Raw genomic sequence first — 23,207 nt, 5'->3', positions numbered from 1 at the left:
TTCATCTCAAAGCTGGTGATAGGAGCGGAAACAGTCTCGGCATTTGTGATTGTAACCACAACAGTGATGTAACATTACAACTGATATCGCAGGTTATAAAATGGAGCATTATGTTTCTGTTGCTGACGCAGTTTATCAGATTTATTTGGTCTTTGCGTGCAAGATTGCTACACATCTGGAAAATGAAAAATTGCTACTGCCTTTTGTGGGGGAATTATATTTGCCTTTTGTTTTGAACAGACCAATTCTATTTGCTTTTATTTTATTATAAATCAGAATCTCTTGTACTCCCAGCTGTGTACTATCCCCAATTGCTGTAAGTCCCACATATAAACACAAGAATGCTTAGATTGAGTTTGGTTTCCATGGCAATAAATGCTGCTGATTAAATCCTTTTTTTGATTCCGCTCGGGTTATTTTGACGATTATTTTTTCAAATACTTATATTTTCCCCCTCCTTTTCTTCAGTCAAAGGAACATTTTGTGCAATTTAAGGTAATACATTAATTGCATAATCCAAACCAATTGGACATGTTTCAGCTGCAAATTAGATAGAAACTGCTGTGATTGCTGGGGATCTGAGATAAAAGCAACGAATGCTCCAAGTGTGTAGCAAATGGGAAAAATATTCTTTAACAAAAACAGAAATTGCTGGAGATACTCAGCAGGTCTGGTGGTCTCTGCAGAGACCGAAAAAAGAATTAACGTTTCAGGTCCATTTCTGATGCAAGGTCACTGGGCCCATAAGAATGGCTGTATTTCAGTTGCCAGACCCGGTGAGTTTCTCCAGCAATTTCTATTTTTGTTTCAGATTTCCAGCTTCCGCAGTTCTGTATTTTACTTTAGGTAAAACGTTCTGTTTGATTATAGTCCTGTTTGTTGAGTTTTGCTGGTTTTCAGTAATTAGACAATTTTCAAGGTCATCTTCAAACAGCACATGTTTGGAAAAAAAGATGTTTGACCTCCATTTCTGACACAATTTTAGATGGTACACAATTTTTATGGCAGTTATACCCTGATGAATGTATGGGTATGTTGCCAAGATTTTTTTTTGATTTAAAATAGAGAGCTGCAAACAATAACAGCAGTTTTGACAATCTCTCTACTTAAGTATTCATAGGCATTTCAAACAAAACACAAACATTTCTGACATACTATATTAACAGGGCTGTGAAAGCAGGATCAATATTCACTCTGAAAAGGAAGCTGGATACATACTTGAAGGGGAAAGATTTGCAGGCCTATCCCAAGGAAGTGGGATGAAAATGGATGAAAATGGTTGAAAACAGAGAAATGGGCCATTTGGCCTGCTGTGTTTGTACTATCCCTTGAAAGTGCCATACAATTAGCCCATTTCCTTCCCTTTCTTGTCCATGGCCTTACAAACATCTCCCCTTCAAATATTTAGCCAATTCTCTTTCCAAAGTTGCTACCAGATTTGCTTTGTCCATCAGATTTAATCAAATCAAACAACTGACTCTTTTAAACAGACAGAATGGGCCGAATGGCCTCCTTGTGTGCTGTACACTCTTGTGATTACGATCTGTACTGTGGATTTGCATGGTTCAGCAGTAGCCATTGGTTTTTGTGTATACTAAGGTGGATTATGGAGTTGGAGAACTCAGTTGTCTCAGTTTGCGATGTAGAGGAATGCCAACATCGTGAGCTCACTTCCTGAGGTTACCATGAAGGACTCTCCTTCTCAACCTCTCCCCTCGCCTGAGGCATGGGACCCTCAGGTTAAACCACCACCAGTCATCTCTCTGTAATGACAGAGCAGCCCTATGGTCTGGTAAGACAATGGTGACTTTGCCACATACATTGCAAATACACTATGGTTCCACTTAAATGGTTTGTCGAAATCCAGCTCACACCCAAAGTATTAACTCTCTTTTTATCCAGAGTCATTGGGTCTTTCTATCCCTTGAAATTTATTCATTTATTACTGGAAATGAGCAGTTTATAATATTGGGTTTCGAGCACTTGTCCAGTGCTAGATTTCATGGTCAATTTGTTGTTCCTTCATCAATGATTTGTGAGGTATTGCACATGTGACAACTTTACAGGCCACACAAGTGTAACACACCTTGTGCGACTCATTCAAGAAGCAAGATTTTTACATTATCCGTAGAATGTGGTTTACCTCACGTTTGAAGTCTGACTTCTGTGTTAGACCTTTACAACAGTGGACTTGACCTTATGCTGAATTCCACTTTGGGACATCAAGGTAAAAATTCCCTAGATTCTCGGGCTGTGAATGGTGATTTGATAGCTGTGCAAAGTGGTGATTCACAGCAGGGAAAAAAATATTCTTGGCAGTTTTAACAATATTGAGAACCTCATTTAAATGTTGCTTGAATCAGAGGACTCCTTGTGCATGGCATAAACAAGACGACCTCACTCATCATCCTCTTGTACAAAAGGTTACAGTAGCTCAATGCAATTATATTCAGGAGTTACAGGCAGCTGCTTCTAATGAAACAAAGTTTAGAAAGTCACAATTATCGCACTATTGCTTTTCAGGAGTTGTTGAATGCATGGTTTTAGTCATCCATGGGCTGGGAGCATTGCTGGGCATTTGTTTATTACTTTTCGGAGGGTGGTGGTGAGTTTTGTCCTTGAGCAACCAAAGCCCATCTAATATAGGGAAACCCACAATGCTGTTAGGGCACACGCTCAAAGATTTCGCCACAACGGTGACTTGGAGGGGAACTTTCAGATGGTGGCGCTCCTGTACATCTGCTGCATTTGTCCTTCCAAGTGGTTAAAATTGTGGCTTTGGAAGGTGCTGTTGAAGGAGCCTTAGTGATAGACATCAACGTTTAAAGGCTCTCTAGTCCTGGCATATTCCTTTCTAGTCAGAGCTTTATTCCAATTCGCATCACAAAGTACCAGCACATTAATTACTTGTTCCCTCTATATATTTGACATTCTCACCCAATTATCTCGTAATTGACATACACCAATCTCCTGTTCCCCAGTTCAATTTGATCTCAGGCATCCCTGCAATATCTTACTTGGTGAATTATTGCTATGCACATTCCGTTGGTACACACTGCTGCCACTAGCCATCATTGGTGGAGGGACTGAATGTTTGCGGATGTGGTACCAATCAAGCGAGCTGCTTTGTCCTGGATGGTGTTCTTGTGTGTTGTTGGAGCTGCACCCATCCCAGCAAGTGTGGAGTATTCCATCACACTCCTGACTTGTATCTTGTGAATGGCGGATGATGATAATAAATATCAAATCTGCAGCACATTTCAAAACCAAATTATTTCCTTGGGTTTAACTTATAGTACAGCAGGATAATTGTTTCCAGGTGACTATCTTGGTATCTGTTCGGGAGAAAATTCTGGGAAACACCTTTCCCACAAATGACGATGAAAATCTGAAGTTACCTTCTCCCTAAAAAGATCATATGTGCAAAGGGCCAACTGGAGTTTTTGAGCCCCGGATTGCTGGATGTTTTGGGGGTTTGGGTAGAAATAACAAACGTTATGGAGGAAATCTGGGGAAATACAATCGAGTTGTAAATACGTAACTGTTAAATGAATAGCAGCACAGGCCAACATTATCGACACAGGAACAGGAGGAGGCCATTCAGCCACTTGAACCTTTCCTCCTATTTAATTAGATGGAGTCATACAGCAAGGAAAGAGACCCTTCAGTCCAACTCATTCATGCTGACCAAGTTTCCCAAACCAAACGAGTCCCATTTGCCTACGTTTGGCTTATATCCCCCTTAACCTTTCCTATTCATGTACCTGTCCAAATGTCTTTTAAATGTTCTAACTGTACCCACCTCTACCACTTCCTCTGGCAGTTCATTCCATATACAAACCACCAACTGTGTCCCTGTTAAATCTTCTCCTTTCACCTTAAAAATATACTTCCTGGTTTTGAACCCCCCCCACCCTCATGATTTTATAAACCTCTATAAGGTCACCTCTCAAGCTCCAGGGAATAAAGCCCCAGCCTATCCAGCCTTTCCTTATAATGCAAACCCTCCAGCCCTGGTAACATCCTTGTAAATCTTTTCTGCACTTTCTCCAATTAACTAATATCCTTCAAACAGCAGGGTGACCACAGCTGTACACAGCGCTCCAGAAGTGACCTTGATCTCACCAGCTCTCTGATGAAGGGTCTAGGCCCGAAACGTCAGCTTTTATGCTCCTGAGATGCTGCTTGGCCTGCTGTGTTCATCAAGCTTCACACTTTGTTATCTTAGATTCTCCAGTATCTGCAGTTTCCATTAACATTGATCTCACCAATGTCTTGTACAATCACAACATGACATCCCGACTCCTATACTTGGTCTTTAGTTAGATCTGTATCCCAGGAACTGAAAGACCTGCTCTTGTCCTTAAGGTTCCTAACTTGTTCCTAAGTGATTATTTCATGAACTGAAAACAAACATTCCAATGAGAAGGCAGGCCCAATGCTAGAATTGTCTCCTGAAGGGTTAGTATCTGCACTGTGAGATCTTCAACAAGCAATGGCAAGAATTAAAACAAAAGCTGTGGGTAGATAAGGGCAGGAGACATGTTTCTGAGCAGCTGCATTCATTGGCTAAAGACAGACAGCGAGAGAGGTGAAGGAAATTGCTGGTCAGAAAATAGTTGGAACAGGACGTTGGTGAGGCCACTTTTGGAATAATGTGTTCAAATCTGGTCTCCTTGCTATAGGAAAGATGTTGCTAAAGTTGGTAGTGTGCAGTAAAGATTTACAAGGATGTTGCCGGGGTTGGAGGGCTTGAGCTATCGGGAGAGGCTAAAGTAGGCTGGGGTTATTTTCCCTGAGGCATCAGAGGCTGAGGGCTGACCTTATAGAGATTTATAAAATCATGAGGGACATGGACAGGGTGAATAACCAAGGTCTTTTTCCTGGAGTAGGGAGGTCCAAAGTTGGAGGGCCTAGATTTAAGGGGAGAGTGGAAGGATATAAAACAGACCTAAGGGGCTACTTTTCCTCACAGAGGGTGGTGCATGTCAGGAACAAGCTGCCAGAGGAAGTGGTGGAGGCTGGTACAATTACAACTATTAAAAGGCATCAGGAATGGGTACATGAATCTGAAGAGTTTGGAGGAACCTGGGCCAAATGCCGGCAAATGGGACTGGATTAGTTTAGGATATCTGGCTGGCGTGGACAAGTTGGACCGAAGGGTCTGTTTCTGTGCTGTACAACTCTATGACTAGATGCACAAAGCTCTCAGGTGGAGGATAATGTCTGAGATTGTGCAATTGTAGTTGCAGGATCACTTCGATATTTCAAAAAATGGAGTTCATTTGCTGGCTGTCCATAGCCTCCACTGCCTTCCTGGAGGGAGCTGTTAGTGAGATGACAGAATTCCATTTGACGAAATGCCATACTGCATCCTTTGGGGCATTTTCCTCACATTCAAGTTTTTGGAAAATTAAACCTCTACTGACCAAACGTGTGGTGAAATGTGGGAGAGCATCACAATCGATTCTTCAAAATATTACTTTCAGAACTCAGGAAAAAAGTGGAGCCACTCAGCCCCTCTGACCTGTTTATCCATTTATTGCCAGTACAGCTGTAATCTCAGTTCTGTTCTTCACGTTTTTTTTAACAGGGATTTATTTTAAAACACTGACCTCTGATGTGGATTTGAGAGCCCTTAGTCTGCTCAATTCTGTCCTCACCCAATGGTGACTGTCAAATTCAAAAACTGTGGTGTTGTCAAAGTCCATGCCGCATACATCTATCTCCCTGATGACTGTGGATTTTGTTTCTTGACTGGCACACCAGGTAGCAGGCTTGTGCAGTAATGGAAGAGATTTTGCCCTGTCAAGGGCATCCTGGTCACCAACACCAGCTGACCTGGAGCTGTCCTTTTATCAGGCCTGACTTGTGAATAAATATTACCCACTGCAGCTTTAAGGATGGTACTTTCAGAATTAAAACATTCAATGTTTAGAAATTTGAGAATTCCAGGTCGTGTCATGAGCTCAGTATGACTTTGCCTGTGGGTGAATGCAAAGTGATGGAAATTTTAGTCATAATTAGGCTTTCTGATGAAATAAAGGACGGTGCCCTGATGTATACTTGAAAGCAAACTTTAAAAGTATCTACAGATGTGGTTAATTCTCAAAGTCGTGAAAACTTCACACAACAGATCTGCATTAGTAAGAGTGAAGAGAACATTGTGTTTGAAGATGTCTAATTAAAGCAAACAGCGTTATTGTTTCACAAGGGAGAACTCTTAACACATATAGTTAGAAAACAGGAACGTAGGCGAAAAACATTTTGCATGTGTTAAAAACTCATGATCTAGGACCAGTTTTCTTTTAAAACCAGGTGCACCCACATAACATACTAGACCTCAATCATTTTGACAACCTCATTATAATTTGCCCATTTAAGATAAGTGGCGAAAAAAAATGACAGCTGGGCAGCACAGCTTAATTTTACAGAGTGAGTGCACTGCAGCATCAGAAAGGATTGAATTTTGTTTCTACTGCCTTAACTCCACAGGGAACTGAAAAGGGAAATTTTACAGGGCTAAGGGGAGAGAATGGGAGCGGTGGGACTAATTAGACAGGTCCTCGGAAGAGCTGACACAGGTACCAGGGGCTGTGTAGCCTCCCTCTGTGATTTGGACCAAATAACTTGTGCCAAGGCTGTGCCAAATTCTGCCTGATTTGATCCCGTAAAACAAGATTAATATTTCCAAGGATGTCACACTGTTAACCACCTCAATCTCAAAACAGAAATGATGCACGGGTATCTAACGCTGCTCTGAGTATAAGAGAATTCAAACAGGCATGAATTATTTCATAGAGTCCCTACAGTATGGAAAGAGGCCATTCAGCCCATTGAATTTGCACTGATTGTCCAAAGAGCATCCCATCCACACTCACCCCACCTCCCATATCTCAATAAACCAAATTTCCCAGGGCTAATCCACGTAGTCTGCACATTGCTGAACTCTAAAGGACAATTTAGCATGGCCAACCCACCTAGCCTGCACATCTTTAGACTGTGGGAGGAAACCGGAGCACCCAGAGGAAACCCACACAGACACAGGGAGAATGTGCAAACTCCACACAGACAGTCGCCCGAGGCTAGAAGCGAACCTGGGTTCCTGGTGCTGTGAGGTTGCAGTGCTGACCACTGAGCTGCTGCACTGCCCTATTGTAACTGATATAAACCAAAAAAGTATTGCTACATCTTTACAGTGATAATGGAGTTTCATGTAGTGAGCTCCACTCAGTCAATCTGAAGAGGCTGAGACTGGTCGCTCCTTCCAAGAGCTGACCTCTCATGGCAGTGCTCACAGAGACTCTGGCCCCTGTAAGATATTTTGCAGACTCAGAAAGACCTCGCAGTTAACTGGAGGCTATCATCTGAGAATAGATTGACAGCAGCTTGCGAGTCCCTGCTATTTACCCTGGGAAATCAGTGGATCCTCAAAACAAGCAGGAGTGGACAGATTTTGTCTTTTTTAAAATCTATGTACTTTCAGTATTTTGGCTCGCGATAGTGGTCATGCAGTAAGACTTCATGGATACCCTACGGGACCTCAGGCCTCTTGGATTAATTCAGGGCACAGGTATAGTCCCATCTTAGGATAAAGGATGCTGTTTTCACTTCACAATGTTTTGCGTGTGGGGAACGGATTGGGTGAGAACAAAGAGGGAGTGAAACAAAGCCACCATCTTCACAAGGCACAGCAAAAATAGAAGTTCCTCAGACTGGCCATAAGCAACACCAGCTTCTTGGAAACTATACAAATCCAACAATATTTCTTTTTTAAAAAAATGGCCCTCAACGTTTGCCTTTGGGTTTGGATCACAGAATTCCTGCTAAGAATGAAACCACTCTGGCCACTGCATTGATGCTTTGAAAGACTTGTCCATTTTAGTCACACTCCCAAGAGATTGCCTCAGAGTCTGACAAACCCACTTCACATGGATAGCCACACATCTAGCTTCCAGGCACCAGCTCCCTGAAGAGCAACTTTGAGATTGGTTTGAAGAGACCAGACAATGTTAGCCACAAAGCAGCAGAGTATTAACCATGCTATTCCTTCCACTAGTACAGGAGAATTTAAATGTCAATATATTGGAGAAAGACCACGATGGATCTTGAAAGCAAGCATATAATCAATGGACAACATGTGGAACAAAATATCACATCTATTTTTAACCCAAAATTCGAGCCAATCTTTGTAACTCACCCTCAACTAGTACGTCAGGCATTTGGATCAATAACAACATGAAACAGTCCTCATTTCCTGTTTAGTTAGCATCAATGATAAAAGGAAAGAGAGAATTAAAAGTCAGTCTATTTGTTTGGCTACCTACCTTGCATCTGCTTCACTATAGTACTCCCTGGCGACAATATCTTCAAAAAGTTCTCCGCCAGTGACCCTATAAATTAAAATCAAAATGCAGACATTGAAGGGTGAAAGCAGTAATCAGAGGAGCACGGTGATTATACCTGGCTGTGTGCACTGGAAAAGATCCTTCCCACACAGTTTCAATTGCCTCTGGAGTGTTCCTAAGCAATTATCTGGCTGGTTTCAGCAGTACTGTTAATCAAGCATTTGTAGCTAGGATCACCAAGCTCTCTGCTTATTCAACCCCAGTCACTCATAGCTGTGTGTCACATGAGATGTATTTTCAGTAGCAATATTACTGATTACTCTCAAGGCCAAAGCAAAATAGAGTTTCAAACCTTAATCATGTCTCACATAACAGTACAGACAATTGAAGTTTGAATTCACAAAAAAAATCATTCTGCTGAACATTATATAGCCTCTATTATGAGGAATGAATCACACACACTAACTGTTCTTGCATTTACAAAGGCATGTTTCAAGATGAGAACTTACCATTCATTAGCATCCACATACATAAGAGTGTCTCACATCAATGTTTGTTTCAGGAAACAATCATGGGTACAAAGTTGGCACAGTGACAGAAAACAGAGTAGTGGCAAACATTGGTGGCAATATAGAATAACGGGAATGAGTCTAAAAGTGATGCAGGAACAGACAGACCTGGGGATTTATGTCCATAAATCATCAAAGATGGCAGGGCAGCTAAAGAAACTGGCACACAGGAACCCGGGCTTTATAGATAGATATAAATTACAAAGCAAGCAAATTGTGATGAACATTATAAGACAATGCTTCATAGGAACATAGGAAGAATAGGCCATTCAGCCCCTTCAGCTTCATAGAATCATAGAATCCCTACAGTGCGGAAACAGGCCCTTCAGCTCAACAAGTAGCTTCTTCCACCATTCAATAAGAATGTGGCTTAAGTCCATATACTGGCCTTTGGCCCATATCCCTTAATGCCTTTGCTTAACTAAAACTTATTTGACTCAGATTTAAAATGAACAACGAATCCAGTACCCACTTCCATTTGTGTTAGAGGTTTCCAAACATCTACCACCCCTTGTGTGTAGAAGTGCTTCCTAACATCACTCCCATATAGTCTGGCTCTAATTTTTAAACTATGCCCCCTAGTTCCAGAACCATTGGTAATAGCTTATCACTATCTACACTGCTTTACTATGTCCAATTCCAGCATATTTTAGGAAGAGTGTTAAAGGAGTAGAGAGGACCCTCCAAAGATTTTCAAGAATGGTTTCAGGGTTGAGGGACTGCAGCGAGTAGACAGATTAGGCAGAACAGCTGTAACATCACCAGACAAGAGAAGTTGAAGACGAGATTCAATTGACAGAGGAGACAGGGACAATTTGGAACGTCAGGAAAGAGAACAGAAATTTGAAGTGATTGGTGAAAAATCAAAGGTGACAAAGGGAAAATGTACTTTTGTTTTAAAAATTGCAGTAGTAGTTACAACAGGGTGGTGTAGCCAGATTCAATCCTGGCTTCCAAAGAGAAATTTGTTTAGCATTTGAAGAAAAGGAAAACAGGGGGATTTGGCTGGCGGGAATGGGACTTGCTAGGTCATTGTTACTTCCACACAGTAGGCATTCTACGCTTCTCTAAATGCCTGTTTTCTTAAATGAGGCATGAATCAATGCCAGCAATGAAGATATGGCCAGTCAACCTGGAATCAGATCACATCCAAGTCATTTTTGTCCAGACCTGAATATGGACCAAGGAGTATTCTCAATGGTCTCTGGAGTAGCAATGTATACGAGATAATGGGAACTGCAGATGCTGGGGAATCCAAGATAACAGCAGGCCAAGCAGCATCTTAGGAGCACAAAAGCTGACGTTTCGGGCCTAAGCCCTTCATCAGAGAGGGGGATGGGGTGAGGGTTCTGAAATATATAGGGAGAAAGGGGGAGGTGGACCGAAGATGGGTAGAGGAGAAGATAGGTGGAGAGGAGAGTATAGGTGGGAAGGTAGGGAGGGGATAGGTCAGTCCAGGGAGGACAGACAGGTCAAGGAGGCGGGATGAGGTTAGTACGTGGGAAATGGAGGTGCGGCTTGAGGTGGGAGGAGGAGTGAGAGGAAGAACAGGTTAGGGAGGCGGGGACAAGCTGGGCTACTAACCTCATCCCGCCTCCTTGAACTGTCCGTCCTCCCCAGGCTGACCTATTCCCTCCCTAGATAATAAATTGCGAGGCTGGATGAACACAGCAGGCCCAGCAGCATCTCAGGAGCACAAAAGCTGACGTTTCGGGCCTAGACCCTTCATCAGAGGTCTAGGCCCGAAACGTCAGCTTTTGTGCTCCTGAGATGCTGCTGGGCCTGCTGTGTTCATCCAGCCTCACAATTTATTATTTGGATTCTCCAGCATCTGCAGTTCCCATTATCACTATTCCCTCCCTACCTCCCCACCTATACTCTCCTCTCCACCTATCTTCTCCTCATCCATCTTCGGTCCACCTCCCCCTCTCTCCCTATTTATTTCAGAACCCTCACCCCATCCCCCTCTCTGATGAAGGGTCTAGGCCCGAAACGTCAGCTTTTGTGCTCCTGGGATGCTGCTTGGCCTGTTGTGTTCATCTGGCTTCACACTTTGTTGTCTAGCAATGTATAAGACCTTGTTGTGAGCTACACCAATTAAAATAAGAACACAAATCATGTTTCACACCAAAATGTTGTTTCTGATGCACTCCAGGACATGCCAAGAGATTGGAAGATGTGCTGCGGAAATGCAAAGTTTACTTTCTTCCTCATTTTTTCAACTCTTATAATGCCAGTTGTCTGTTTATTATGCAAGTTAAATTGCTGCGTCAGAATGGGTTGAGGAACATCAGACACATTGGTGCACTTAATATGTGCCTGCTAATACTGTCAACAAGTTCTTAGCTTCTGGACTGAGGAAAAACAGTTATATTAGTTAAGAAGAATGTGAACGGAGGGAAATGCGCTTTAAATAGATTCCTTTCTTCAACAGATTGACATCGGAGTTAGCAGAATGATTTATATGAAATTTCAATTGCTGTTTCAATGACTATTTATGGTGAGCCTGGGAGAATTTGAGGCAGAAATTCCAACAGTCCCTTACTCTTCGTGCTGGGAGGCTGACTCCTTTGATGCCACTGTTCTGTGTTTGTTCTCCTCCCTAGTTGCCTCGTGCACTTAAAAATAGTCTTTATTTATCTTGCATCTTAATCTTGTTTTTAATGGCCCTACCTTGAATCCCTAAGCAATTCTCAAGAGGTTGTTAAGGGTATAGTTGTGGTCATTGTGTGCAGGACCCAGTGTGAGAGGGCCGTGGTACATTTCTCACACAACTGAGAGTACATACCAAAGACTGGCAAAATGAAGCTCAATTTATGGCTTGCTTTCTTAAATAGTTCAGTCACTTGTTGTCACAGACTTTTTTGTGTATTAAGTATAACAGCCACAGAAGAACACAAGGCTGTAAATTTGGTGATACAACTTAGTCAGAAAAAAGTCGGGCAAACATTTTTCCAGCATGTTGAGCAGAACATTGTATGTTAAAAAAATTGCTTCCTACAAGTGCAAGCAATTTGTGGCCAGTTAAATTTATCAAAGATTTCAACCAAATTCTGGCACTTTTGAAACACAATGCAAGATGATGTCTGTGTGTTTTGATTTCACTTTTAAGATTTTGGACATGATTAGCAAGAAATTTGGTGTTTTTTCAAAAAAAAAACAACCTCTCCTCAGGTTTCTCCTCCTGCTCCCAAAGGCAATGGCCAGTTTTGAGAGACAGTTACATGTACCTAGGTCAAGTGGCTTTCTGCTTATGTGAACTCTGTCAATGGTCAAGAAGTGGCTGCTCAACTACTATGTGCATCAGCGACAACTGTCTGCGTTTTCACAGGAAAAAGAAACATGCAGCTTGCATTAGGGGTTTGCAGATACTAATCAGATACCAGAGCAGTTCCCTGTTACAAGCTACTGATGACTGTACACATGCAGCTGGGAGTGGGGAACAGCATAGGCTAGAGCTTCAGCCAGAGATATGTGTGATTTGCCAAACTGGGCAGCCAGCATATAGTGCATTAACCCAAAAACAGCAGGAGGGTCCCAAATCATGTCCTGTCCACGAGCACATCTGAGGAGGGCTCACAATTCACAAAAGGCAGCAGGAAGTCCAAATTTCACTGAGTGGGAGCACGCATCATTGGGACTGAGTTACAGCAGCCAAGTACATAACCTTTGTACTTCTCTGATCCGTGCCCCCTTTGGGCAAAGTTCTGGTTTCCTACAAAGCCCCAAAAATTAGCCTTGTGCGGTTTCTAGAGAACTTGCTGCAGGTTTTAAAACAAAGAGAAGGTTGAGAAGGATGAATTGGCCCTAAGTCTTCACATCCCCTAACTCTTATTGCAAGAATACAGATCTTCATTGTGACGCATCCCCCATAGCTTTTGCTTTGGTAAACCTGACCTTGCCAGCCCCCGGGTGCTCTGCTCAGGAGGTGGTGTCCCTGGTTCAGTGAGCAGCATGCTCAGCTTGGAGTCAGAACTGGTTTCAAGTCCCAGTCTGGAAACTCCAGCATGAAATCTAGGCACTGCATTGTCAGAGGCACGGAGTTTCAGACAAGACGACTGCAGTGAACGAAGTTAGCCAGGCGGACCTCATATAAAATAAGTTCCCTGTTTGAGGGTGTTCACCTGGTCCAATCAGGGAGCCCTGGCTGACAGATAAGGATAGCAGTGTCAGACATCCTGTTCACTCAGAGCTATGATGTGAAGGTACTGCTGTTGGACTGGGATGGACAAAAATCAGAGTCACACGAGACCAGGTTATAGTCCGATTGGTTTATTTAAAATCACAAGCACCTGACGAAGGAGCTACGCTCCAAAAGCTTGTGATTTTAAATAAACCTGTTGGATGATAGCCTGGTGTCATGTGACTTCTGACTCGGAGAGCTGGCTCTGATGGAATTGGCTCAGCGTCAGCTATACTCTCTGTGCTAATGAGTTGACGATGGGACACTGGCCTCTGTGGAGTTACTTCAATGACAAAATGCAGGTTCTATTAGCCGCCCAGACAGATGTGAAAGACCACAGGGTGGAGGACAGGGGTGATTCTCACCAGGTCCTCCTGCTTCACATTTATACCTCAACCAAGGCCTGAATAAAACAGAAAGAGGGTTATGTGACCATTAACGGGTGGGTGGGAGCCTGCAGGCACACACATTGTGTTTTTTATGTTTCAGCAGTGACAACACTTTAAAGGTATTTCACTGACGCTAACGCATGGACATCCCAAGAGCAGGCAAAACAGTGTTTCCTTCCTAGTTTGAGCTACATGGAACAGGAATGGTCATGACTCCAGGACACAGGCCAGGCCCTGTACTGCACACAGGATCAGTTTAGAGGAATGAACAAATTCTCAATGGTGGGGAAGCCACTCAAACATGTCTGCAGAATCTCTAAGCGGTGAGAACTGGGAGTTTAACAGATCAAACCTGATTTAGAAATAATAGTTCAGTCTTACAGCACAGAAAGGAGCCATTCAGTCCTCATGCCTGGTCAGCTTTCAAACAGAATGATCCAATCAGCGGACAGAAATCAGTGTTAATCTTTCAGGTCCAGTGACCCTTCCTCAGAACATGATCGCAGCAAGGATCACTGGCGTTAACTCTCAATTCTCTCTACAGATGCTGCCAGGCATGCTGAGCTTTGCCAGCAATTCCTGTTTTCGTTTCTGATTTCCAGCTTCTGCAGTTCCTTCGGTTTTCATCCCATCAGTCCTCCCCTCTCAGCCGAACCCTCAAAGCCATTCAAAATCCCCCCTTTCAATCGTTTTTAACCAACGACTTTGGAAGTCACTGGTTTCCATCAGTTTCTCAAGTCCCAGTCCCATTTGGAACTCACTGTCCAGAAAAAAAAACGCTCTTTTCATCTTGCTGGTGGTGCTTTTGCCAATCTCCTTAAAACTGTGCCTGGGTGGTGAGCACACGTCAGTGAAACTTGTTCTACAGCACAGACTACAAAGAGATTAAACTCTGACACACGTCTGCTTGATCCTACAGAGTTTCTTGATTAATAAGCACAGGTAATACGTACCATCAGTGTAGGAGATGATTACAAATGGAACTGTCAGTCCAAGCAGAAGGTTTTTGTGACTAATAGTCATTAACTGATCAATGTGGCAGCACTGACTTAAAATGGTGCACATCACAGGAGTAAATGAGAAGCCAAATTGAGAAGGACAGCTGCTGTTCTAACACTCTGCCAAATGCTGTCACAACAGAAACGGTCCAAAGGTCTGAGGCCTACTATTCCTGGCCCTAAACAACAGAAAACATTATCTTGAGATCCAGGCCAGGATTGAGAATTTAATCTTCTTGGTGTAACCAACAAATGAGGAGGCCAAAGCAGGGTGAAACAAGCTACTGCAAAAGGGAAAACTCAAAGACACAAAACCACAGCAATGAGGTAAATGGGAAATACCTCAGAACTGCTGCCTAAAAACTGCAATCATTTTTCCTGCATAGAAATCTCTGGATAAGAGATCCCGTGATTTGGGTTTTTATGACTGCTCCATAATCCAATTGTCAGATCCAGGTCTTTCCTGTGGGGATTTCCAAATTCTGCAGAGATGAGCTGTTCGTGGCAGCTTATTGCAAGCATGAGCAGCAGAACCCAGTGCGCAAGCCAAGCAAGAAAACAGACAGGGGTTTCGTCCTCTTGAAAAAGAGGACGCTGAGTGGTAATTGTTCAACAAATCCCAAGCCAGATGGTGAAGCATAAATCCAGGCCCAAATCCTTCCCTCGATCATTGCTTTATTTACAGGATGCAGTGATACATATGTCAGCCTCTTACCTACCGATGCCCTGCGTCCCAGCAGCTCTATTTGTATGGCAAAGATGCAAATTTTTCCTCTCACTTAAAGTTTTAATAATGTTACTGACCGATTTCAAACCGAGCACATTCCATACTTTAGGTAATCACAACCATGTTAAACTTAGTACCTCATGTAGGTCTTGTAACAATGCCCATGGGATTAAGAATCCTAGGATCTAATAATTGAGCTCCCTGGGTCATGTCACTCTCTACTTATGTGTTCTTAACATAGCTATTTTCTAAAGAACCTGCTTGAAGATGTTATGACACACCTCCAGAGCAGATGGGACTTGAATCCAGGTCTCCTGGCTCGGAGATATGGGCACTGTTGTGGTGCCACAAGAGCATTAGTCCCCAAGACAGTTAATCAATAACTTCTTCAACTGTTTCTGCTTAATCTACACTTTATAATTAAAATAATACGGGCTCTTGTGACAAACAACATCTCTGTACTTCTGAAGAAGGGTCTTGACCCGAAACGTCAGCCTTCCTGCTCCTCTGATGCTGCTCGGCCTGCTGTGTTCATCCAGCTCTACACCTTGTTATCTCAGATTCTCCAGCATCTGCAGTTCCTACTAACTCTGCAACATCTCTGTACTGGTTGATTAGAAAGTATCTAATTATAATTAACACTAAAGGTGACTTGGTTGAGGGTCTCTGAGGCACAGTGGCAGTGCTCCTAACCCTGGGCCAGAAAGTCCAGGTTCAAGTCCTACCTGCTCCAGAAGTGTACCATGACTGAAGATTGATTAAAACATCTAACAATGACCTGATGGATTGTTTTAAAATTCAGCAGGAGAGTCCAAAACCAGAAGTTATAAATGAAGAATGAAAAATAAACCTGACTCCGAAATTCAGGAGACATATCTTAATAGAGTGCTTAGAATGTAGAACTTGCTACCACGAGGAATAGATGTGTGGAAAATCACAGAGACATTGAAGAGACCATCCTGCAAGCTCATAATGGAGAAAAGGAACAAACATTATTTTTGGCTGAGAGGGTTACAAAGTAGAAGGATTGCTTGTAGAGTATCAACACCAGAAAAAACTAGTTAGGCTGAATGGTGTTTCTGTTCTGCAGACTCAATGTAAGTTAGTTATTTTTTAATGAAACATTAAAGAAAGTCAGCATTGTCTCAGAGGACCATCGGGCTGCTGTCTCATGGGAAGAGACAGGGCTGGTGGTGGTTTAACCTGATGGTCACCAGGCCTCAGGAGAGGGGCAAGGTCAAGAAAGTGGGGCATCATGTTGACATTGGCTGGTGTGGAAATTGAACTCATGCTAGTCACATTGCTCTGGAACATAAACCAGCTATCCAACCAACTGGGCTAACCAACATTCCCCATATGTTATTGCTTGCACTCATGCCCCTGCTTCAGAATGTTGAGGTTTTGGGGCTTATAGTCTAACTCCAGAGGCTTGAGCACAAAACTGAGATCAACAGTGGTGAAACTTTCAGACGCGGTGTTAAACCAAGTCCGTCCCTCGAGCGAATGCAAAGATCTCACAGCACTGTTTCAGTAAGAACTGGCAAGTTATCCTGGTCAATATTCCATCCCTCAACTGACATGTGGAGCAGGCAATCTGGCTAGTTATGCCCATGCTGTTTATGGGGGCTTTCTGAGTACAGACTGGTCAACACATTCCATTCATCGTTGTGATTATTCTTTGAAGCCACTTCATTTGTTGTAAAGAGATAGGGATGTCTTGAGATCAGGTAAGGTATGATATAAATGGAAGCATTTCATTTTTATACTTCTTAGTTTAGAGCCCATTTGTCAGAATTCTTCAAAGTCTTCCCTACAGGGCTATATTTAAATTCATAGGCGAGAGGCCTGTGGTCCAACTTGCTTTAATCAGGTGAAAACCTGAATGTTAGCAGTTGGCATTGGTTTTCAATAGCCATTGCATATTTTAATTTTTGTTATGGCAGACCTCTGGTCCAGGTGGGACTTGGGCTTAGATCTTCTTGTTGACAGTTTGGGACAGTACCACTGCACCACAAGACCCTAATGCATTTGGAAATGTCTGGTAAGCTTGTTAAATTGAGAGGTGCCATCCCTACCAGGCCTATATATGACTCCAGACCCAGACCAAAATGGTTGACTCTGAACTGCCCTCTGGGCAAGTAAGCATTGGCAATAAATACTGGCCCAAAACAGCAATGCCCACATCCCATTAAAGTACTTTTTAAAAATATCTGCATCAGGAAGCTATCAACATTGACACTTAGTGTTCACATAATTTCTCACAAGGACAGTGTTCTGTGATGGTATTTGAAAGAATCGTTATGAAAAATTAAACAGGCAAATACTCACAACAGATTAAATTACTCCATTACTTCTAGGTTCATTTTAGGTCACACTTTGCAAGGTCCAATGATCACACAAACAGTTCCATCTGTTCATACATGTCATGAAAAAAATCTTGAAAATATTGCAGAAAGTCAAACAACATCCACCAAGTGAGGCATGTTTGAAGTGTAGTCTCTGTTGATAGCCACACCAAGTGTGGGAGTCATTTGGGCATTCACCTGGATGGCTGTTTAGCAATGCAAAATGATGCCAACAGTGTGGGTTCAATCCCTGCACCAGCTGAGGTTACCGTGAAGATTACCTCTCCTTCTCAACCTCTCCCCTCACCTGAGGAGTGGAAACCTTCAGATTAAACCAGGTCCAGTCATCCTAATCTCTCTCTCTCGCATGAGAGAGCAGCCCTCCAAGACCCTATGCAGACCAATGAGAGATCTGGGCAGTTAATTGGATTTTAGTGATTGTGGGAGGAATGTTGGCCAAATACTTCCAATGCCACCCTTCAAACTGTATCAGAAGCAAGCGGGATTGCGAGAATGTCTTATCCACACGGGCATAGCTACGGTATCTTGGAGAATCAGTTCAGACCATGTGCTCAGCTCCTGGACAGGCAGGGCTGTAAACTCATGACATTCCAACTTTCAAAGCAGGAGATGCAGCCAGTTTAACTAAATGGCAGATGGCTCATGGAATCACCAGGCATATGATCGGCTGAAACAAGACTGGGACTAACTCAGGGTAGCAATGGGCTTTCTTGGACAAGCACACTGGAGCAGTGGAGTGTAACAAATGACAGGCACATCAGATCAGAGGTCTACATGCTGACAAAGGGAGCCCAGCTGGTTTCAGCCCACTTCAATGAATGAACAACAAAGTTTACCAAGGTTTCACACGGGGTCCCTGGGGCTGGAGGCAGGTCAGAAATCTCCCAGATTTTTATGCCCACCCCCCACCATTTTTATATGTCTGTATTTTAATACAATTTATTTTAGACTTTGGATTTTGAACTAGTGCTTATAAGTTTGGTCGGTACCTGTGAAAGGAATTAATAGTTAACTTATAAGCACTTCGGTAATGACAGTGACTCCATTTAAATCACAGTATTAAAGAAAGGAAAACTTCCTGGAGAGTAATGGGAATTTAATTATATTGGAAGCAGTTACAAGTGAACAAGTAAACAGTTGTGCAATATGTTTTTACATTAGATTGATTGCTTCCTTTTGATTAGGACAAAAACCCATAGATGGAAGAAAAATGCTTGCAGGTTTCTGTTTGGCAGTTTTGCAGAAATCCTGGCTGGAACTGTATGTGTAAGAATATTGGGTCTAATAAGGGAGATTATTTAGAAAAAGATTCCCTCAGAGAAAGTCAACTAGTTTGGAAGTTCCAGACCAGAAGTTTTGGCTAAAACCCTGAAGGGGGTCTGTGAAGCTGAGAAAGTCTAAGCACAGTAGTGTAAAGATTCAAAGAGGCGGTGATCAGGATTCAAACCACAGGTAAATTAAGCTCTTTAGGTATGAAAGAGAAGGGAGAATCATCTTCGGAGTGGGTATGGTAAAGGGGTGTTTTCGGCTTTGTACTTACCTAAATGTGTACTTTGAAATCTTTACATTTGTGTCATATGTAAATGGTTTATTGTACTTTATCTTCATCACTTTTTAATGTAATAGACTTTTGTTTTACTGTTAAAACAAAAACTACAGAATAGCATGTCTATTTCACTGAAAGAGCATACCATTAAAACCACAAATCAAACATGATCTATATGTTTGCCAGTATAAAATCAGTCTGGAAATCTGGCCTGTCCAATTATAACACTAATTGAGATGGCAACATATTAGGTATAGAATATATATGTTAAGATGCACAAGAGATCAAAATTGTCTCAGACAGAGTGAATAGGCTAAACATATTTATTCTTCTGCGTTAATAAATAACAAAGTTCTGTAAAATAACGCATAATGTTTACTTTTTGAAAAACTGCATGCTAGTGAACCACCCAGCAAAGAGTTTGATGCGATGAACTGCTCCACAGATAAGGGTTTGTCATAAATAATAGTCCAGTACTATAAATAATGGGTTTGCTCTAATCTCCCTTAAATTGTCAATGTTCGTTCAAGTCAGGCTATAAGTCTCTAGGGTCTAATTTTTTTTTAAAATTGCATAAATGGGGAGCTTACATGCTTCAAAAGTAAGAAACTAATCCTTAATCTGCTTAATGTAGTATACCCTTCAGATATCAGATATATTCCGGATATTGAGGGTTTGCAGTATAAAGAAGGATAATCTCTCTTTTTCCTGGCATGATTGAAACATCGCTTCCAAACACTAAAACAGGCATCTGGGACATGCAAGATTCTGAGCGTGGGGCACTGGTTAGGGATACAGCATGGAAACAGGCCCTTTGGCTCAACTTGTCCATGGCAACCAGATTTCCTAAACTGAACTAGCGCCATTTGCCTGCACTTGTCCCATATCCCTCTAAACCTTTCCTAATTATGTAACTGCCCGAATGTCTATTAAAAGTTGTAATTGTACTGGCCTCTACCATTTTCTCTGGCAGCTCGTTATATACACGAATGCCCCTCTGCTTGAAAACGTTACCCCTCAGGTCCTTTTCAAATCTTTCCCCTCTCATCTCCAATGGAAAAATACCTGAAAAGGGAGTCATAGCATGGTTATAACACCAAAACAGACCCTTCAGTTCAACTCGTCCACACCAACCAGGCATCCCAATCTGACCCATCCCATTTGTCAGAATTTGGTCCATATCCCTTTAAACCCTTCCTATCATGGACACTTCCTTTTAAATGTTGTAATTATACCCACCTCCACCACCTCCTCTGGTAACTCATTCCATACACGCACCATCCTCTGTGGGAAAAAAATTACCTCTCAGGTCCCTTGCAAATTTTTCCCCTCTCACCTTAAAGCTACGGCCTCTAGTTTTGGACTTGCCCACTCTACCTAAAGTGGCAGGAGTCTCTCACTAACACGTTCTTCCAAGTTCTTCATGAGGATCCTCCCCATTCCCCTTTGTTTTGAGAAGAGTTTCAAAAGGTACACTCACCTCCTGTTCCTGTGGGCATTCTCCTACATATTCCCGAGAACTGCTCTACACTAATCAAGTCTAACATAAAAACTCATAAAATTAGCAACAGGCAGCAATAACAGGCAGCCCGCGCTGTAGTCTGACAAGATTATTTCTCACCTACATTGGGCTCGGCTGTCTGTAGGTTGTTTATTTGATTATTAAGTCTGCAATCCAATAACAAAAGAAAAACGGCGCAAATCCACATTTCATCACCCTCAAGAACGCTCAGAAAAAATGCAGAGGTGTAAGAGGAACCAACAGCTGTCAAAACCAAGGCAAACTCATCAAGTTATTAACACAACAGAAGAACATCAGTACTGACAAAAATACCCTCGCAAAACGTATCAGAAACAGACTTATTACATCAAGTTGAAACTCGCCCTCTTTGCTTTCATTTTCCGCAGTACTTAGACTTCAATTTTGACTATTCTGGATTACCTACAGCCTGAGCTCTGTGCAACTTTCATGGATATCCAAACAGCTGATGATGGGTTCTCCAGGAAACTTTGCTCTGCCTCATTATCTGTGAGTGAAACCCTCACCCAGCATTTAAAAGGCATCTGGATGGGTACACAATTAGGAAAAGTTTAAAGGAATATGAGCCAAATGCTAGCAAATGGGACTAGATTTATTTTGGATATCTGGTTGGCATGGACGAGTTGGATCAAAGGGTCTGTTTCCATTGCTATATAGCTCTGTGACTCAATGATTCTGCAAATTTCAGCTCACTCAACATTTCACTGCCTACATTCCATCCCAAGTCCCACTCACATATTATTCCTATTCTTAGGGCTAATGGGCAGTGGTTTTTCGGACCTTCAGTTCAAATTTCTCGCCCTCATGTTGAAATCCTTGTGGCTTTGCCTCTGTACTACCCCATTCACCACTTCATCAGGCTGGCAATTAGTATCTCAACTCAGCTCCTTCACATTTAATCTCTTAAACAGGTTTTTCCTTCACCTCTCCATTGATGAGGGCCCAGCCTTCAGTTGTGTAGCCTCCAAACTCCAGGGTTCTCTTGCCAAACATCTCTCTACCTCCCCTGTCGTGCATTGCCTTGAACTGCCCACATTTGACCACAATTTGATCAACCTTCCTTGATTTTGTTGGGTTATCTCTGGGACATGCTTCTGCACTGGAGACACCACAGAGAAATGCAAATCATTTTGTGAAATCCAATTCTGAGGTGAAATTGCTGAAAATAGATGTAAACTCATCCACATTAACAGCACAGAAGATGGCCATTTGGCCCACCTTGTCTGTGCCAATCAACAAGGATCTAATCTTTCTAACTTTTGCCCCTTTTTCTGGAGGCTACGGTGACACAAAGTCTAAATACAACTTAAATATTTATGAATGTTCCGGACTCAACCACTCTTTCGGGCAGTGAGTTCCAGACTCCCACCATCCTCTGTGTGAAAGATAATTCATCCTCTTCGCCTTCTACTTTTTTAATCTGTGTCCCCTGTTCATTGCTCTCACTACTAATGGATAAAATGCCTTTCTATTCACCCTATCTATGTCCCACATAATCTTATACACCTCTGTCATTCCATGCTGCTCATAATCTTACACAACTCTATTAGGTCCCCTCTTATGCTTCACCTCTCCAAAGAACTCAGAAAACCTCAATATATCGAGATGTGGAGCTAGAGGAACACAGCAGGCCAGGCGGCCTCAGAAGAGCAGGAAAGTTGACGTTTCGGGTCCTAAATTTTCTGAAAAGAGTCCTGATCCAAAACGTCAACTTTCCTGCTCCTCTGATGCTGCCTGGCATTCCTCCAGCTACAGACTGTGTTATCTCTGACTCCAGCATTGGCTGTACCTATTGTCCCTCAATCTATCCAATCTTTTTTCAAGAGTTTGGAACCTCCAGTCCAGGCAGCATCCTGGTTAATTTCGTCTGTGTCCTTTCCAGTGGGAACACATCCTTCCTGTGATGTGTTGACCAGAACATGAACAGAATAAGATTGTGGCTTCCTTAAAAAATAAAACACATCACTTCTAATGACAACAACTTCCTTTCATTCTGTTTTTTCTGACGACAATGCATGGAGGAGTAAAACTAGGCAGCCCAGAGAGTGTCTACACAGGTTCAATTTCTTACCAGCTATTCTCAGTGAAAAGTAACTAATGGCCTGGAGACATGAGACAGAAAGAAGGAAAGACATTTCAGAGAAATCACAAATGAAAGGTCCCAATAGGAATGACATTTATCTTTTTGTACTTATATTTATAACTCCATTGACATTTAGATTACTCCTAACAGGTCATCACTCTGCCACATGAATGATTCCAGTAGCATGAAAGTAAGGGATACCCCACTACCAACTTCCAGAGGGTGATAGTTGATCAGAAACTCATTAGGACTTGTCATATAAATAATTCAATACAAGATCAGGTCCGAGGTTACAAATATTCATCTCCTGACTCTCCAAAGCCTGTCCATCATCTGCAAGGCACAAGTCAGTAGTGTGATGGAATATTTCCCACATGCCTGGGTGAGTACGCAGCTTGGCATTACCAATGCCCAGTCGCAGCAGTGCGTATCATCTTCAAAGTGCCCTACAGAAATTC

The 23,207-nt window shown here is 42.4% G+C and overlaps 1 protein-coding gene across 4 annotated transcripts in view; it reads right to left on the bottom strand.

Moving 5' to 3' along the window:
• LOC125467650 (calcium/calmodulin-dependent protein kinase type II subunit gamma) overlaps nucleotides 1–23,207 on the bottom strand; it is a 368,959-nt gene that overhangs the window by 109,587 nt on the left and 236,165 nt on the right. For all 4 annotated transcript variants that reach the window (XM_048563790.2, XM_048563791.2, XM_048563793.2 and 1 more), the window contains exon 5: nucleotides 8,328–8,393. In XM_048563790.2, coding sequence (XP_048419747.1) covers nucleotides 8,328–8,393 — 66 coding nt within the window. The remainder of the gene's footprint in view (nucleotides 1–8,327; nucleotides 8,394–23,207) is intronic.

This window comes from Stegostoma tigrinum, chromosome 37 (genome assembly GCF_030684315.1).
Source record: "Stegostoma tigrinum isolate sSteTig4 chromosome 37, sSteTig4.hap1, whole genome shotgun sequence".
In the NCBI taxonomy this organism is placed as follows: Eukaryota; Metazoa; Chordata; class Chondrichthyes; order Orectolobiformes; family Stegostomatidae; genus Stegostoma; species Stegostoma tigrinum.
The sequence above is the reverse complement of the archived record's forward strand: the minus strand, read 5'-3'. Positions and strand labels throughout refer to the sequence as shown.